Source organism: Centruroides sculpturatus, unplaced genomic scaffold, assembly GCF_000671375.1.
Source record: "Centruroides sculpturatus isolate CEXI.00-Female unplaced genomic scaffold, Cexi_2.0 scaffold931, whole genome shotgun sequence".
Classification (NCBI taxonomy): Eukaryota; Metazoa; Arthropoda; class Arachnida; order Scorpiones; family Buthidae; genus Centruroides; species Centruroides sculpturatus.
Genome location: NW_019385181.1, coordinates 280,960 through 300,982, shown reverse-complemented (window position 1 = coordinate 300,982; position 20,023 = coordinate 280,960). Strand labels below are relative to the sequence as shown.

At 34.9% G+C, this 20,023-nt stretch overlaps 1 protein-coding gene across 1 annotated transcript in view; it reads left to right on the top strand.

The window, feature by feature from the left end:
- The first annotated feature begins 1,512 nt into the window (after positions 1-1,512).
- Positions 1,513-20,023, top strand: part of LOC111635845 — a 35,156-nt gene continuing 16,645 nt past the window's right edge. The window contains exons 1-2 of the mRNA XM_023380946.1: positions 1,513-1,670; positions 15,054-15,186. Of these exons, the coding sequence (XP_023236714.1) occupies positions 1,544-1,670; positions 15,054-15,186 (260 nt within the window). The 5' untranslated portion in view covers positions 1,513-1,543. The remainder of the gene's footprint in view (positions 1,671-15,053; positions 15,187-20,023) is intronic.

Below are 20,023 nucleotides of genomic sequence, written 5' to 3'. Positions count from 1 at the left end.
TAGTGACACGTCAAAATACTCTTCAAGTCGGAGAATTATTCTAGTCGCTTCATTAAAGTTTCATTACAGATTATAAGAATTTTAGACGATTTTCGCGAATTTAAATCGACGTCTTCCGTCCCAATGGGCAATATTTAACAATAGGAACGAATCTAAGCTCGAAGAATAACCAAGAAGTTTTTCTTTTTTTTGTTTTAACCGGGCCCAATCGAATGTAGAAAGAACACTAAAACATCCTTGTATACCCTTATTAAATCGTCTATTCTCTTCCAAATTCTTTTTATTTCGCGTAAATTTTATTCTTTAAAATCTATAATTTTTGCTTCGGGAAAGGATCCAATGCGAATTCATTCGCGTATCGCTATAGGAATAATGACGACTACAATAGTGCAGATAGGGAAAGTATTAATATAATGATAGGCAGAATAATAATATAGATTTATAAAAGAGCGATTTGTGAAAAGGGAAAAGGTGGAATCCGGATGAGAACGGTTCCTAATTCGACCTTGATTCTCTCTTCCTTTTCCCCAAAGAATCTATTTAAATTCTAAAAACGTGGCGGATCCATTTTGCAAAAATATCGTTTAACACTTTTCGCTTCAAAGATAAAGTAGCAACGATCTGGTAAAACGAAGATATCTTCTCACCATTTAAGCTTATTCGTCATTTCGAAGAAAAAATTAGAGTCGAAATTTTAAACGGGAAGCCAAAACCACCGAATATTTTCTTAAAGTTCGGACGGCGGCGGAAGGGCGAAGGCCAACCATCGATTTTTCTCTCCCTCTAATTTTAAACCTCTTCTAACCGTTAAATTCCCACGTTTTTCTATCGTCGGCCATTTTAAAACACGCCCAAATGGAAGTGGTCTTTGGCGACTTTACGCCAGAAGAAAGCTTTATTAAATTATGGTAATTCTTTAAGTGAGAATATTCCGAATACTCATAAAATTCCACGTGCAAAAAACAAATTGAAGGAAATAAATCGATAGATTAAATTTTCCTTAGTAAAATTTATAAAAGCGATTTATAGGGACGTCCTGGAAAATCCTCTTAACTTCAACTGAACGTTGCTAATCTTCTCGAAATTTAGTATGGCGCGCCATTATAAATTCCTCATGATTCTTATTTACGAAGATTTCCTCTGCCGGAAAACAAAATAAACTTTTATAAACGTTTCAGAAAAGAAAATCGTTATAATGGCAGGAAGAATTCTTAGCGCTGCGCTGTAAAACTGGCCAAATTTAAGGTTAACATTTTTCGGTGTAATTCGCTTTTCGATGAAATTATTTTCAAAATATTTTTATGCAAATTTCGTCGATCGAAACAAACGATACGATTTAATCGGAATGGAATTACGAGTTTCTCTGCTTTAATTCATCGCTCGGAAACGTCTCGTCGGTAACTTTAAACCTTAATCTAAATCTTGGAAAGGAAAAAGTTAGTTCGGCAAGTATTCGGGAAACCGAACGCATAAATGTTAGTCGTTCGATACGGGAGGGTGGGAACGACGAGATCTCGGCCTCCGGACGAGTCCAACGTCTGCCATGACGTCACTACACGGTCGAAACGAACGGTCGATGGGCTCCGTTGCCAGTTCGTGTCGTGGGGGAGACGGTGCGATCACCATGTGCATCTCGGTCGGTATGGTTGCCGTCTTCTTTCTCGTCTCCGGTAAGTTCCTCTTTCCGTATCTCTTAGCGTTAAGCCGTCGAGCGGGTGGACCGGTCCTCGTCTTCTTTATAATTCTTTATTAAAAGACGTAATCCTCGGCGGGGAAGAAAAGATTCTACCGAGGATGCCGACCGGACACATTTCTGATTTTTCGTGTTTTGCATGTTCTCCCTCGAATTTACGTTTTTCGTCTCTGATGCCGCCGTCTTTCCGAGGAACAAACGTCAAGTTTATTAAAAATGTAATAATTTCTGCGTTAAGCAGCAATCGTTACGTAAATATTCTAAGAATGGAATATTTTTACGTTTGGTTGCGAAGCATTGGGTCATCGGTAAATGAATAATCGACTAAGAACTGTTATTAAAGGTTTCGCTGACGAAGCAATTGTTAATTACGTAATGTTTTATTTAGATAAAATAATTGTAGCGACTGGTGTAATTGCCTCGAATTTTTCACTTCTCTCGAATTTCGTACAGAAAATTCTCTTAGTTTTTAATTGAAAACGGGTCGTCGGTCCGGCCAATTTAAAAAACTATTTCATTTGAAAAGTGATTTTAATTGAGAATTCTCGTTCGGATTAGTGTTCCGCTCTCTCGAAACGATCCGACCTGGAAATAGTTACGAAGAGACGATCGATAGCGTAACCGCGATTTTTCGTCACGTTTCGTTCGATTAAAGAAGAGCGGCTAATGGGAAAAATTAGGAAAAAAATCTCATAAATTATTGGAGCGAATAGGACAACGCGATCGACTCTGGGATTATAGAAAGAGGCCGTTCGACTCGGGGGACGAAACAAACAGAACGACGTAACTCCGACCCAAATCCGGTAAAGTACGAAGAGAAGCGTTCCTCGTTACGCTCGTAACGAAAATAAGAGGCGGGACGTCTCCTCCGCACCGAACAGGTAACGTCGGAACGACGGCGGTCGGAAGTCGCGCGAGCGGACGGAGATCCCGAACAATGGCGCGCCCCGGTCGCCATGGTTACCGAGGTAACGCGCCTCCCGCTTTCGGATTGCCCGAACGTCCTCGGTCATCGATTCCACTCGCGCCACCCGCCCGCGGGGGAGGATCCGGGTTTATTACTCGCCCGGTTATACTTTCCCCAGCCAAAGTTCGGAAATTGTCGAAAATCGACGCCAGCCGTCAAATTCCGAAACGATTCCCCAGGAAATCGAGAAACCGCGCCGTCCGGACTAATTTGTCGAAGTTCGTCGACACGTTTCGCTTTCTTCCGGGTTAAGAGGGCACCTCGACTTCCGCCTCGACCGATGGGATAGCGCTTAACCCGGTTAGTAAATTGAAATAATCCCGAAAAAAACAAAGGGGTCGGGTCGGACGTCGACGGAGAAATGTCGGACGACGACTTATTCGGAGGAAAGGGTAGGCGGCGCCGCTTCCGGGAGAGAATAATCGAGCTTCCCGGAAGTTGTCGGATGACGTCACGAGCTTCGAAACCGGAGATTCGCTCCGACTGAATTTTTTTTCTAAACTGAACGAAGCTTTTAACGAAAGAGAACGGAAATTATACGTTAATTAAAAGTCGGACGGAGACGAACGCCGATTTCCTGGAAGAATGCGACTGCGGAGAGATGTTCGAATAAATTTGACAAAAATTGGCTAACTGACATGGTTCCAGACGCCCTTCTTTCGGACGAGACTAAATTTCCCGAATTGACGAAGCGTTCTCTTCTCGACGCGGATCCGTTTGGTCGTCCGAAACGACGAACGCACCGATTCTTTTCCTTCCTTTTTGATCCTTTCCGATTCGCCGGTTCCATCGTTTCGACCTTTACGGACGAGTCTCTCGTCCCATGGGCGAAAACTGCCCGCCGTAATTAAGGCAAGAATTTGTACCGGAGTAGACCGCCCGACGATTAAGCCCTTCGCCGACCTCTCAAAATCGTGCAACATTCACGTTCTCCCATTCCGTTTCTCCACTGAGAAGGCGAGAACGGGGTGCCTACAAAAATCTCCAATGGCCACACCTTTTCGGAAAAAAGAGTTAATTTGTGCAAAGTCTACGAAAATTCGAGGCTTCTTCCATTAATTTAAGGGAATTTTTTTTCGAATCAAAAGGATTTTTCTCATTTCCGTCCAACGTTACGGAAAAACACTTGAAATTCATTCCTTTTCTTTCCGAGATGTTTCACCCGACGACGAAGAACATTGCTTCAAAAACGGGGCTTTCTTAAAATGTTCTCTGCCAAATTGGAAAGAAACGTCCCAATTTAGGGAAGATTCATATTTTCTTCGGATTTTCTTCATGTAAGATGCTCTTTCGATCTCAGAGAAGCGATTCGAAGTATACGTGATTAAAGAGATATTTTCAAATGAGATTATTGGCCATTTTAAAAAAGATGATAAAATCGATGGAGGTCGAACATTTTTTATGAAGAGTTTAGGTAAACTCGGTCGTAACTTTTGTAGATAATAATCGTCTTTGTTTGTTCTTTTTTAAAACGAAAATGAAATCGGTTGCGGAAACGAAACGTGGGAAGAGACAAAAACCAGTTGGCAAATAAAACAGGTAAAAATGTCGGGCCCAGGATATTTATTCGCCATGTCTTTTCGAACGTTCTAGTAGGACAAAACCGGAATTTAGTGGATAAATGTATAATCAAAAAATTGTCGTCGAAAAACCCTGATTTTTATAAATATTCAGAAATAATTATCCAATTTTTTCGAAATATTTAATCAGACAAAATTAAAATCGATCTTAATTTTGGATTATTAATTCGAAAAATTTGAAATACAGTATTTAATTAAAAATCGCTATAATGAATGATTTCGTAGCAAATAATTCTATATAATAATCCTCCTATCGATTTATTACATTTATCGGCGAAGTAAGTACTGTACAGTACATGGATACATTATCATTTAGACAATTTAAACGAAGATTTTTTTTACTCAAATTTTTTTAAGATATAATAACAAGTAACATTAGATCATCCATCCTCCCGGACACAAACACAAAGAATATAAACGTACCAGAACGTATCTTTACAACACTTTTTTTCAAATGAAGATACAGTGGCAATTTCAGATCAGCATTATCGATCTGTATTTACGCATCATCTGGTCGCATACGTTAAAACATAAGAAACCTTGTAAGATATATTTCCGAGAATATCTCAAATAAGCTAAATTGTTTGTCGAGAAATAACATTAGCGATAAACTCTGGTGACGATAAAATATATAGGCTATATATAGACTTAGTAAGACGTTCGCTAATAAGTTACGCAGCAAAATACTTAGTAGCGCGTAACAGATATAATGTAGAATACGTAGCCTAATAAATATTAGGAATCGTTGAGGTAACGATATGAAATTTAATAAGCTTCCGGTTATTATTTCCATCTTTCGACGAAATTAGTATCGATGTAAGATTACTCTCGTAATGTTCTGTTATATAACAGACACGAATAGCCAGACTACAATTAATTACGATCATTGTTTTGTAATATAAAAATAATTAGGTAAGCTTCATTTACTTCGACGTTTATTCGATAAAAGATAACGTCTACAGTAACATTTTTTTTTTTTGTAATTTGAATAATTTAATTTATTGAATTAATTCAGAATTTATGAAAGTGAAAGCAATTCTTACAACGAAGGACTGAGCGTAGTGAGGGCTTTTGTTTTTAGACGGAGTCGAGAAAATAGACTCCGTATAAAAAGGGAAGAAAACCGAGTAAACAAAGTAGAAACTTGATTACGCAACGCTATAAACAGCAGGGACGTCCTTTAGACAAAAAAAAATATAAGGCTGGTTGCTTCAGGGAAAGGTGGCATCGATGCGGCTTAAAAGTCGGCAACTGTGGATATTAGCGCCACATCGTGGTAGTTTATGTAATTAGTCGCTTCCTGTGTAAAAAATTTCGGCGTGATAGAAGTCTTCCTTGAATGCTCCGTGTAAAATTAGTTATCAAACTTTCTCATTTTTTGGTGTGTTTCTAAAGAAAATAAGAATTTTAATGTTACATGATTATATAATAAATAAGCAATTGGCTGGATTATAAGTGAATTTTGTGTGTTTGCGATTGTTGATGAGAAAAGACATTGACAGTAGCATGAATAGGCGGGACACATTACGTTATCCACTCGGGACACGTTGCTTCAGGATGATTTTTCAATGTGTAAAAATATAACTAAAATTTAAAAAAATGCATTGGTTTACTTGTCATTATTTGAAAATTGTTGATATAAATTAATTAGGTGCTTTCGTAATGAAAGTTTATTGCTATCAACGTAGATATTAATTTTTAGGAAGCCAATTGTTGCCGTTTAGGAATAAGTTTGTCATTTCTTCTGTTATAATTTTCGCTAATTTCTTCTGTGTAGTTTTTTTCTTGCAGTGTAATGATAATTTTATTAGGAGAACACTGATGCAATGATACACATGTTGTAGTGCTTGCAGCAGAGTCACCCACACAAACTTATGAAACTAGATTTTACCCATCACACGTGGACCTCATCGATCTTTAATAGTTTATAGTACCGAGATCGCTGGTATCAAATAGCAGTTCTAACGACGTCGGGATAAATCGATTCGACATTATTTGTAAATTGTTTAATAAGTATGAGGGAGTCACCCGATTGCATATTTCATTTTAGCTTGTATATTGTTATATACTGCATAATAGCGTAATGTTTTTACGGCTTTCTGTTCAATAATAATTACTATTAATTAATAATACCAAATATTAACATAATGTTGGACGTAGGTGCCTCTTGATTGTCCAAATTAACGAATTATCAATGTATAAAGTGAGATTTAATAATGATCTATAATTAATTTATTATCGATATATATTTTTTATTGTTTTGTATTACATCTAATACGGTATTTTCATAAATATTGTATCGTAAATTTTACTTCGATCAACGGTTAAATAGCGAACATACAATCTAATCGGATGTTTAATGTGCCACAAAATTCGAACTTAAGTCGAACTGTGGGTTATGATATTGGTGTGCATTATTTAATGTACTACAAAATACTATAGGTTCGCAATAATACTTTGTTATTCGGTACATTAAATCTACGTAGATTATTATGGACTAAATAATTTATCCGAATCGGCGGTCGTTTTTTGATCCTTCATCTTCAATCTTATCCTGCCGATTTCAGAGAATTTCGGCCCGTCTTCGTGCTTCCGGACAAATAATTAATATTATATCGGGCCCGATAAAGAATTCTGTGGAACACTTCTAGTCACTTTAAAGTATTAGAAAAGTTATTTTTAATTTTTAATTATGCTACCCGGAGATTTTAAACCATTCCAACATAGAATATGTATATCCGAATGACTTAATTTCAAAATTAAAATGTTACGGTCCACTTAATTCTAATAATTCGTGACGTTAAATCAAAAATAAACTCTTACAATATCTTTATTATATTTTCGATGTAGCTAACAACTTCGCATTAATTAATGACAAAACAGCGAATCTATGAAAGCAGTCATTGTCGAGTTCATACATTTACACTTTAGAACTACAAATTTTCAATTGAAAATTTCGAAGCGTATAACAGAATTATTTTGTTAGAATAATTCTTTATTACCGTTCATATTTTTGTCGTTTAATATTACAAAAAGCTGGTGAATAATTGGAGCCGAGTACATTGCACTGTCGAATCATATCGAAATACATTACAAAAGAGATTCTCATTCTTAAATGATGCTTCTCACGGACATAAAAAATAAGGAAAGATCCAAAAGAGGACGGTGCCGCATGGTCGACGCCACACTAAATTTAGTTACCAGTCGATAAATCGGCGCTGTTTTCCTACTCGATCGTTTAGATTTATTTTGGCAAAGGAACTCCCGTTATTGTTTTACAAAGATTATTTTTTCGCGAAATATTACGAACTTACTTACTGAAAAATTCTTACAGAACATTATGCATAAAATAAATAAGCAGACTCTGTTTATTCTAATACGAAATCTTTCGCCAACGATTAACAAGAAAAAGTTAAGTCGGAGTGTAAAGTACGTACTTCGATAAGTAGAGTACTCTCCAGAGAATTATTTGGATTGGTCCGGCATAAAGTACAGTACTTCCCGCATTACCGAGATGAATATGGAAAAGAGAATATATCCGTCGTCGAGCATTTAACGCATTCTTAAACGACAATAAATTTAAGCGAAATATAAATTCATCGTATCACGAGAAAAAACGTACGGAACGAAGCAATCTTTGTGGGATTCGCACTCTATATCCACTTTGAATGCATCTTCTATCTTTGAGTTACATATACTTCGGTTATAATGAACGTATAAAGAAGGAAGAAGTTCGGGTTAGTGAAAATGAAATACTTTCATAGGGACGACTTCTGATCGGCCGGAATTTCTGCGCAAATCGCATCATCTTTCGATTAACATACTCTGTGATGTCATCCAAGTATCCGTATTTAATCTTTGGATGTAGTCGACGTTACCGTCTTTGTTCACTGTTTACATATAGGATACTTTAGAAAATTGAAATAGGATATTTTCATATTTTTTAATGTTCTATATTTGAACTCTGTTTCCATCCACCGGATATATTTGTATCGACTTCTTTACTTCCTATTTTTTGTTTTCCATTCGTTTTACTGTTATTTCCTTCCAGACTATTAGATCCCTAAAACAACAAATTTAGTATCCGTTTCCAAGTAACCTTTACAATTTAGTAAAATTAAAAACGTCGTTTATACTTCCAATCGGCTAGGTGTTTTCAATGAAAAAAATTAGCTACAATAAAAAAATCAGTAATCAAAATTTTCCACAAGAAAGCGACTGTTGGAGGAGGTCGCCGTACGTTCGTGGCATCATCCAAAATCGTTAAAGTAGTGCGTTACGAGTATTGTTTTCAAGAAAAATTCTTCCGAAAATAACGAAAAAGCCCGAAAAAATAACCAGGTATTTACAACAATCGGTATAGAGAAAAATTTATCTTCTTTTAATTATTATATTTCATTTAAAGTTTTACGTCTGATGCTATTTATCGTTATCGTTTCATTAACGGAGGGTTTCGTCGTCGCACGACGTACTTCTTAAAGTAAAGAATGTTTCTTAGTATTTGTACTTGAATATTTTTAACATTTTATTTAATATTAAATTTTAATTCGAACCATCTGCCGTTTCCGAGATTATCAGTCGGCATATTATCCATATCGTCTATTCCAACTATTTTTTCATATTTTACTAGGCAAACGACAGAAAATATTTAATTCATTTTTTACTCATTCTGCGAAGAACTCGAATTATTTCTGTTTGATTTCTTTAGAGAATACTTCGTAATTTGGGTTTTCAGCTCTTGTTTGTCTTTTCTTAATCTGTTCTTTCTCCAAATTTTCGAAAAGGGAAACATTATCGAAAGAGTATTTTCGACCGGATAAAATTTTCCATTCTTATTCTGGAGTTACGTTTCGGAATGAACGACAAATGATGTAGTATACTGTGAACAAGGGATTAAACGTATATCGGAAACAACGACTGTTGACTAGTTTACTTAAAATCACTGATTTCGATGATAGATTTCATAAACCTTCTTCCATTCAAAATTAACCAGATATTTATTTTACAGTGACTTTCGTACGCCGAGGGAGCGAAAGTTGTTTAAACTCCAATCGCTTCTACTTCGGCTTTCGATATAATCGGATAACTTGTGCGATACTTTATTCTATTATCTCTTTCCTTCAGTATGTGACTTACCTTTAGAGATAAACCTATTATTTTGGAGTATCGAATTCTTTCTTTCTTTTTCTATCGGAGCGAAATTCTTCCATTTTATAAACGGAAAATGGATTTGGCCGTTGGATTTTCCAAATCTAACATTCTCGTCCGATTCGCATTTTATTTTCGCTAACGTTTGCTTATACTTTTAATTAAGGAATCCGCGTAATTTCTTTTACATTCGTGGTAACGATTACGTAATAGTTACGACAAATATAAATTAAAGATTTCCTTATGCTGTAAATTTTTCAGAGATTGTCCGTCGGAAAATATTTTAAAAAATAGTAATATATTATTGTTTTAGTCGTTTAATGTGGTATCGTCTGCCCTTCTCTTCAGAATATTTAGAGTGAGAGTGAAGTACTCTGAAATAAATTACTTTTTTACGGTTGGACTCTCTTCACCTCCGGATAAGGTCTTTTTTCAATGCTCATTTTGAAGAAATTTTTTATACAGAGGCCATTTTGCGAATCGGAAGTAAAAAAAACGACGGGATAAATTCGTATTTTGAGTCCTGGTGAAAAGAGATGCTTGGAAAATGGAAATTGTGCGTAGACGAAAATTTGGAATCCACGGTTATCTATAAGAGTCGATCGATAAAATTAGGCAGGAGCAAGGAAGAGCGGTCCATATCGATGGATATTATTAGCCTGGAAAAGAGAAACGATGTCATAAAGTGGATGAATTAGGAAGCATTTCGATACGTCTATCCAGACTAAAGTTCTAAGTGTTGAGGCGAAGATCACCATCGGACATTCCTCTGCCGTTCTTTCTTTTCGGATGATTTAATAATGCACGTTTGGCTACGATTCGGTTAACGCTTCTTTTGTCGTAATTTGTTCGGTGGACGCAAAATCGTATGGTAAACGAAAGATCTTTTATTTCACGATTCTGTATTTTAATTAAATGATGGCGAAAACTAAATGGTCATTTTAGGAAAATTCGTGCTAAATACGAGCTTTAAAGTCAAATAACGCTATTGGAATTTTTTAGCAACGGTTTTTCGCGTCCTTTCGTTTCATCGGGGCTCCACCCGAAATATTCGAATATCGATTATAGGCTCTGGAGTGTTTTAACTTTGGAATATTTTCTAATGGGATCAGAGGCGAATTCGTTTTTTAGAAAGAATAGAAACCTTTTTCTTTTGTTTAAACCAAAATAGAATGAAACAAAATTGACTGGGCATATTCATTTCAGAGAATTAAAACGTCGATTAAAAGAACTGGGGATTCGGAATGCGACTATTCTTTCTCGGGGAAAGAACATGATTCTTTTCGCTCCTTCGACAAAAGAAATCGCTACATTAAGATTTCTTATGAGTGAACGCCGTAATTTGTATCTGTCTTTGGTCGAGGATGCTTCGACAAAGTTTTCACGCTGGTAATTAATAGGCGTTAATGATATCGAGACTCGCTCTATCGGTAAATCCTCTCCACCAAAAGCCTTCGACTTTTTTTTTTGTGTGTGTGTGTGGAAGAAGAGGGGAGAAATTAGCGTCTAGATTGTAAAGACGATTCGTCATCCACCTTAAACAGTCTTCTCCCGGGGAATAAAACTTTTTCCTTCTAATTCTTATTTAACATAAATGGAAAATCCCAGTAACGATCCCAGTAACGAAATCCTTTGGTATAGACACTGACGTTCGACCGTGACGATTAAAATGCAGAATGCGCTTCGTTTCAAAATGTCATCGATTATTTATTCTTTAGGTTTATAAAATTTGAAATAGTCGTTTTCAGGAAATTTAAATTTCGTTACGAAGACAGCTTAATCGTTATATAAAATATATCGATGTTTTACGTCGTATAAAAGCCGTGACTCGTTTGCGACGATAGGAATTTGTTCGTTACGAGACGCGTAACGTCGATTCGATTCGTTCCTCTCCACTCTCAATAATTTTGGTTACAGAAGTGTTTTAAACGATCGGTGGTCGGAACGATTTTTTATTTCTTACGAAAACGTGGCCACCGGCTCTTCCAACCACGACATTCTGGTACAAATAATTCTGGTCAGAAGATAAACAAACTGTACGGATGGAATCTGCTCTTTCTTTCTCCTCTTCTTACCGAGAGAGAGAATTTCCGTTTGTCCGCTTATGTTATATACAGGTGGGCGGAAAGAAAATACAATCGGAAATCGAATTCGATAATCCCTTGTCGGACGATGCCAAAAGAGGAAATTCGAACCGGAACCGATCGTAGACAAATTAAAATTATTCGAGTAAAAACAAGAGAGAACGTGCCTGAGTACGGGTAAAAGCATCTTTCTATTTCGCGTCTTCCAGGATAAAGTCACGTAACAAAAACAAACTCAATAATTCTTTTCTTTACCAATGCCAAAAAAGCATGTAGTATTAGTGGTATTGAAGAGTTTCAAGAAAAAGAACTGGAGCAAGTTTTTATATGGCATTTTTCTCAGAAGGGTTTTATGCATCAAACGCTATGGAAACTACGAAAATATCGAAAATCTTTCGCTTTGTGACGATAAAGAGTGACGCAATTTCTACTTCTGGCGAGAAACCGTTTAGCATTAGATTATGGAGTATCGAGTGGCGATTAAATTGCCTTTCCTCTTTCGGTGATATTTTTCATCGAAGTCTTATATCTTAGAAAAGCCCTTCCGTAAAGGAAAAGAGAAAGTCGTCTTTCGGAATTCTCATTTTGGTCGTCACGTTCGGATTCGAGAACGAACTTTCCCGAATAATTTCGCCTGGACAGGCCAAACGTTATTACTAAAGACGAGTGGTTCTCGACCGATATGGACGAGTTTCTACCTCAGATAATGAAAAACTAACGATTTAAATTATTTATCATTCTCGTCGAAAGTAGATATGTTAGGACTTCTACTCTTTCTCTTAACATTTTTCTTAGTATTTTTTATGCAGTCTCTACTTCAAGAGACTGCTCGTTACCCGGCGGCACCCTAAGATGAAAGACGTTTACAGGAGAGAATTTCAAAGAAATAGAAAATCGATGCGTGTGTAATCGATAGTGCGCCGGATCTTTGATTTCCGGAAGCGACGAACACTTCGGACGCCGTCGCCAACTTTTTCAACTTCCGGTGGCGACTTCCAGTAAATCTCGTACAGCTCTTTGGCCCATAATCTCTCCCGGAATAGAACTAGGTTAGAAAATTAATTTTCTCACAAAAAATGCGCCAGAAGAATCTCCCTGAAATTTTTTTACTTTTTTTTCTACCAAATTTTGCCATCTTCTGACGGTGAGAATGTCGCCAATCCGAAAAAGTTTCGCCCGACAGCTCGACGATTTAGAAACTGGAAATGCGGGGAGAACAAATAGTGAGAGAAGAACGTGCCGTGCCCCACGTTCTTCGAATTAGCGGAAAAAAAGACCTTAAGTCGTCGACTTGAACGAGAAGAGAACGTGGAAGAGGGCGACATTTCGACTTTAAGAGCAGGATCTTCTACCTTGAACCTATCGATCGGTTTACCGTTTCTCGCTTTCCTGGCGAAAAAACAAACATTACGCGCGAGGAAATGTCCGACTGGCTTTAATGGCAGTCTCCGTAAACTACTGGTAAAAACAGATTTAATTGGTTTCCGGCTTGGTATTGTTATGTTATACAACTTTAAAATATTATTAGGTTAATAACGCATATTTAAAAAAAGGTAAAAATATTAAAGTACCTCTTCGTTATTCAAAGCGTAGGCTAATCGATAAACAGGGAGACTCAAAATTTTATTCGAAGGACTCTCGATAGTCTCTTCCATTTTTACGGACGAAAATATCAATAGTTTATTTTTCTCAAGTACTCCGCTCATCTTTCTCCGTCGATAACGACGACTGACGATTTCTAGCGAAATTTTTGATCGGTGGAAACACGTTCGACCATCCCCCCCCATTGTCGGACTGGCTCGGAAACGAAATACTTATTTGAACCCAGCCACAAAATCGCATTCCGAGTGACGATAGACAGGACAAAGTCAAACCTCATTTGTAAAGACATCGGCTACCGCCTTTTCATTTTCTTCCGTCTTTCGATATTTAGTAAATTTCACCGAAGAGCATTTTTCCAACAAAATTCCTGGAAGAAATTTTCTCGTCGTGTAGAAATTAAATTTGCCGACGCTTCGGCAAATTTAACAAGCGAATGTATTTCCGTCGATTTCGACCCTATAAAGACTATCTTTTGAGATTAAAGCTTAAGTAGAAGCGTCCGACAATAACTGCGGAAGTTTCGTTTCGTAATGTCTTTTCCTTAATTTATCCGGTAATAACTCGAATCTATTAGTCTCTTATAAAATCGAAAAGGGATTCGACAGACGTTGCCTAAGATCAGAACCGGCTTTTCTTTCTTTTTAAATTAATTTTTTAAAATTTTTTAAAATTTGGTCGAAGGTATTTACATTAAAATATAAAATATATAAATATTTCGAAGCTACAAAATGTCTTCATTTTCCGTCGTTCGCAACACCACCGATTGGATAGTTTAATTGGACTTTCTAACAAAATCTTCCTTGACTTATAAAAAAAAGGTATTAGACATTCCATAAGACGGTATTTCGTTTTCTTTTTTCTCGCGGACGTAAATTTCAAACGCTTAGAAATAGACATAAAGTATAAATAGATGGAGAGTAAAACGAAGGGGTGTGGGAATGAATCATCGTCTCGGGCTTAAATAAACGTATTTACGATGAGGTAAAGGTGGCTTTCGAGAGACGTCTCGGCTCCGATGTTTATAGAAATGTTTCTCGACCGGAATGTCGTATCAGACATTCTCCAGTTAAGTTTTTCTTTCAGGTAGTTCAAATGGACGTCGTCATCGTATTTGTTTTTCTTACATGGGTTTTGGATGAATAACTAAATAGAACGTCCCAAATTAAGAGTCGCTAGCTCTTAAAATTTATAGTAGAAAGAATAAAAATAAAAAAAAAGCGAAATTTAATTACTTGGTTAATTAAAAAGCGAAATAAGGAAGAAACTCTTCGTTATTTCTTCTCTTCGAGAATTAAATGTGGAAATGAACCGTGATTTTCCCCTTCCTTTAATCTTTCCAAATTCGTTTCCAGCCGGAAGATGAAAACAATTTTTGAAAACGACCGACACCGGGAATCTCGTCTCCTCTTTTCTATCACCAAATGTTGGTCGATACTTTATTATATACAGAGAAACTTAAGACACGAATTATTTTCTCGGCTCTTACGCAAACGAAAAGACATAAATCAGTGAATAGTTTTGAATTTTTTTATACGTTTGTGATGAAACGTATGCCGAATTTTTTATAGTATTTATCGGATAAACATTTGGAGTGTTCGTTAGAACAGAATATAAGAATCGAGTCGGTAGTCGAACGAGCGAGGAGAGGGTAGGCTAATTCCAAATCGCCGACTCCTACACTGACTTCGATCCAGAAATCGAAATTAAGCTTAATGAAAAATATTGACAATTATCCATTCGGCTGTTAATTTTTGGGAAAAGAAATCTTGATTATTAAAAATCCCATAAAATCTACATTCCTGCCCAATTACAGGAAGAGGCGAATACAATCTAAGCCAAGTTTAGCTGAATTTATAATTAGTCGGGCAACCGTTTTTCATCGATGAAAATTCCAATCTGATTATTTTTTTTTCTATATTTGTTTAGCATCAAAGTCGATTTCGAAGGATGTTAACGCACCTTTCTGGCCCCTTTTTCAGATATTTGGAGCGTGAATGCCGAGAATTGCGACGAGAATTCTCTACAGAGATGCATGCAGGAACTAAACGTGTTGACGAACAATCAAGACTTGGCCTTCGCTCACACGGAGGAAGAATTAAAAACGGTGTGCAAGTAAGTTTCTTTAATAAATATTAAAATAAAAAACATCCATCGCGATATTATTACGTATTTTGAAGATTCGACCATATTGTGAGAATAATCGAAATTCTCGAAAGGTAATGAATTTTTTCTTTTTCCGGATAGATAGGAAAACTCGTTTATATTAAGTTTCGTCGAGATGATCTATAAATGTATCGAATTATTATGGAGACAATATCTTGGTTTAATACAATTGTTACATCATGGTCGATATCAAATCTAATTTTCTGTTATAATTTTAACGACGACAGACAAAATTGTTTTCGCTTTATTATCCAAAGGCTAAACGATTGTTTGTTGTAAAATTTTACCAATAATTCCTTTCGTTTCTTTTATCCTTTCGATTGGTTTATTTAAAAAAACGTGCCGGTTCTCCCTGAATGAAAAGTGGTTAATTACAATTTACCGAATTTCGACAATGATATAATATGTTTAAATTCTGATTTGTAAATATTTGGGACTTTGGTTTTTGCATTTACAAGTTTTAACAATGTTATCCTTCTGACTTAAGAATTATAATAAATAATAATAAAATAATATTATTATTACCTTCGGAATTTCCTGGAAATGAGTACTGTCCTGAGGACAAAGGAAGCTCCACTCCAGACACTGTCCTCAGTGACAACAAAGCGGAAAATAGTTTAACGTCAAAATTCGACAAAACCTTACGAAATTGGCCTTAACGTTCTTATTTTATCGACTATCCTTTTCCCAGTGTCCGATGCGATTCTAAAAGATAACCTATACTGATTTCTCCTTTTTGGCGGGAATCGATGTTAATGGGAGAGCAGAAATTCCTTGTTTTCAGTCTAAATGGTCTTTCTATCGAAATATTTTAGGCCTAAAGATGATCCCACAAATATATAGGCCTATACACATACATACTCGTTCTACCCTATAGGCATTGAGGACATGTTTAATCATACTCATCATGAGTTCGTCTAGGGCCGACCGGTAACCACAGCGTTAGTCTGACTTTTTAACCGCCTCGACCACCCGGCTGTTCCCACAATTATGTTGAAAATTAATTTTTTCAACCCCCAAAAAATTAAAAAAAAATCACAAAACGAAAAAAACATTTACAAGGTTCGAAATAATCGGTAAATGAAAAGCGTCACGCGAATCAGAAAATAACGCTTAAACGAATATGCTTGGATATTTGACTTTCATCTAAGTAATTAAACCTGTTATTCCGAAAGTGTAAACTTTCATAGAAAAATAATTTAAACAAATGTGTTTTTTTAATACATTTAATCGATAATTATTTGAAGGAAATCGTAACGCGTGCTGCCAGATGTTTACAGTGTGCTGCATTTCGAAATTATTCTCAAATTAATAATTTTTTACCTTAATTGTTCTGCTTTCAATTCGAAAACAATTCCGATGTAAGAGGCTGTAAACAACTAGGAAATACACGTTCGATTTCCTACGGATAATTATGGACTAAATTTATAACGATGTAACGTCGTTATAAGGAATAATAACGAACGGTATTTTGTAATACTGTGCTGTTCGGTCATTATCAATTTTATTCTTCCCAACGAAAGGTATTTGGATCGTATTCTGGCAATTTATCTCACCAGTCGCTAAAGAAAATCTTAAATTTTACCTTACTCCACTAATTATTGTAAAATTTTCGTAAAAGTGTATTTTTAAATATGTGGGACTGAAGTTTACAGAAAATTTGAAATTTTCTGTAAAGATGTGTACGGATCGTTTATCTAACCAATCCAATAAATAGAATTGGTTTACTATTCGGTTTTATTGGATAAATACACTAATAACACGTTTTCTCTGTTTACGCGATTCGCAGGAGTCCATTGATTAATATTTATAACAGATTGGTTTCCTCTTCGATATTATTAAACTTGGGTTAGAAGAAGATTTGAGATCAGAAAAAAGCGAAACTCCCTTCTTACTTGTCACTAAAGGATAAATTCGAATTTTGAAACTCGAATCTAAGAATTTTTAGTTTATAAACGATCCAAGATCAATTTTTGTTGTGCGAAATTCTTTTAGGCATGCAAATGCATACGAAATTCGATTAAAAGTCGCAGAATATTTAACTTTTTCGTTTGTAGAATTTGATATATAATTACCGAAAAAAGAGAAGTTTATTTTTTTTTTATCACAAGATTTATGAAATACATAAACTTCTTTTTAAAATCATAAGTATAGTTTTCTTTCGTCTTTTTCTAAGTAATATTTTTGACAGTTTCCTTATTTGTATCTCTCGAACAACAACATCTCCAACTTCTTTTAACTGTCGAATGGCATTAAATGGCGTCATTCGCCATATTTTCCTCGAGGGAAGCGTGAAAGCGCTCTTAGAGAAACTTTTTTTTATAATAACTCGAATCTACTTTTTTCCTTCCCTATCAAAGTACTTTTCCAGATAAAAACTGAAACTTTTTTAACATGATCCCTCCAGGGTTTGGTTAATGCCGGAAAGAATAAAAGAATTTTAAGAAATATCCTCCGAAATATTTAATAAACTCAGTTTTTCAAATAAAACTTCCGAAATAAAATTTATTTTAAAATAATCGAGTCAGTAAGTTTAATTAAATGTCATTCGCGTCAATTCGTTTTTTAATATCTTTTACTACAGAAAAGAAATTCGTTTTCGGTAATGTTTAAGAAAAATTAAAAACCTGAGCTTTCAATTAATACGTGTCAATTACGCTTCTATCTGAAATGTTTTCTCATAATTCTTGACTTTCGTCTGTTCCATCTTCTTACTTGTTCTTTTATTTATTTTTTAAGCTTTTGTGCCAAAAATCATATACAAGCCACACTATGTAAAACTAATCTGAATTTATACATAAAATTTAAAAAAATAGAAATTTTTGACGCAAAAGACCACGCTTCTCTGGACAAAGAATAAATTTTGTTCATATCTTTTGATTTTGAAAACTCTTTATTTGTATGAAAACTGATGTGGAATTATGTAAAATCTAACAAAACAAACACAAAGAAATGTAAAACACTAAGCTAAGTTTATTTTACGTTCTGAAATTGTTGGTAAATAATAAAACAAGTCTTATTCCAAATTTGTTTTTCATCATTTATAATGTGGAACCAATTAACTTCATTGTATCATTTGTGGTTCGGAAATTAACATTAAATTGTAAACTATGTGATTTATTGCCATTCATTTAGTATCATTCGCCATGTTTCTGTTTATAGCACGGTAAAAAAAACCAAACCAAAAAAAAACCCTTAATCGCGAGATTGAGTTATTGAATGAAGTTAGTTGTTTACCAGAAGTTTATGGTATAAAGTGAAAATTGAAATGGAAATTTATTTCTTTAATTAATTGAAATGATATTTTTGAATTGAAATGAGTGTAAAATAAGTATTTTGTAAGTTTCTAGATGTAAAAGTAGTTCGTTTCCAGTTAATCGTCTGATAAAATCACGTAGTCTAAACACATCATTCGCTGCTTGATGTCAGAAACTATTATCGTAACGACTTTTGTCTCATGATGTGAATCAAGCTTAAGAAGTTCTCTATTATTCGTGAACGAAATAAAAAAAAATAGTTCCCAATGAGTTTTTCTTTTGGTGTTACAAAGTTACCTACGCTACGGGGAAAACGAAGAACCCCATGACAAAAAAATCTCATACTTCAGTCTCGATATGAATAGACTAAAATACCTCACGGGTGTAATCTTACTTACAGAGAACAGACTAATGACTTTCATCTTAACAAAATATTTGTGATTTAGCTAAAGATATCTATGATATTCGCCGAAAATGATATTTTCTTCGAAATAAAATGTGGGGGCGTAGTCCATGTATGTTGTTAATAATTTTCAGATATAAACAACTTGGCATGAGACGATGCCACGTTTCTAGACATTCTGTAAAGATTTTTATGCATTCAACAAGTATTAACGATGATAAACTACGATCGATAAAAAATGTTATTTTAGTAATTTTTTCCTTATTAATTTGAAAGGAGTAATTTGAGAAAATTACAAAACTTTAGCCTGTCTATTTTTTTATTGCGTTTTCGCAACAATTATTTCGAAACTTTCTCCGTTGAAAACCAAGCAGAAATTACCGAAAAGAAAATTGCACGTTTAAGCTTTACATTTTAATGTTAAAGAGGTACAGTGCAGTTACTCTAAAAGTCAAAGATCAGTGATAAATAACAGCGCATCTCGTATAAATGTTTATACAATTCAAAATGTTTATATTTTCGGCTGTATAAATCATTAAATCTGAGAGATTTGGAGTTCAAAACATTCGACAGATTAAATTATCTGTCGAATGTTTTGAACTCGTTAGCTGTCATTAGCTTTTAGCTGAAACGATCATTCATATTACTTAATCTTAAATAATACATCTATTTTTTGTTGTGAAAAATCACTAAAAAAATGGACGTTAAAATATATTAATTGAAAAGGAATTTGTATAAAATTGTTTTCCTGTTTTAAGAAAATTAAGTATTTTACGGTTTAGGAATTTTAAATCGATTTTTAACTCTTATTTTGTGAAATTTTCATTTCGCTTCTGTATACGCATTATCTTGATGGGATTCGAGGCATTTCAATAGTTGATGTAATTATTTTCTTTCCGACTGATAAATATTTCGAAGGCATCTTTGTATATTTCTGTGTCTTTTTGTATCGTCCTATCTGTTAATTCGTAGTAATATTAAATTCCAGATTCTAATTAAATTACATAAATATTTTCGTGAAAGTAATGAAAGTCTCGAGAAAATGTTAAAAAATATATTACAAAATTATTGTTTAAATTTGATTAGGTGCGAATTTAAAACAAGTAAACACGCATGTAAAATCAAA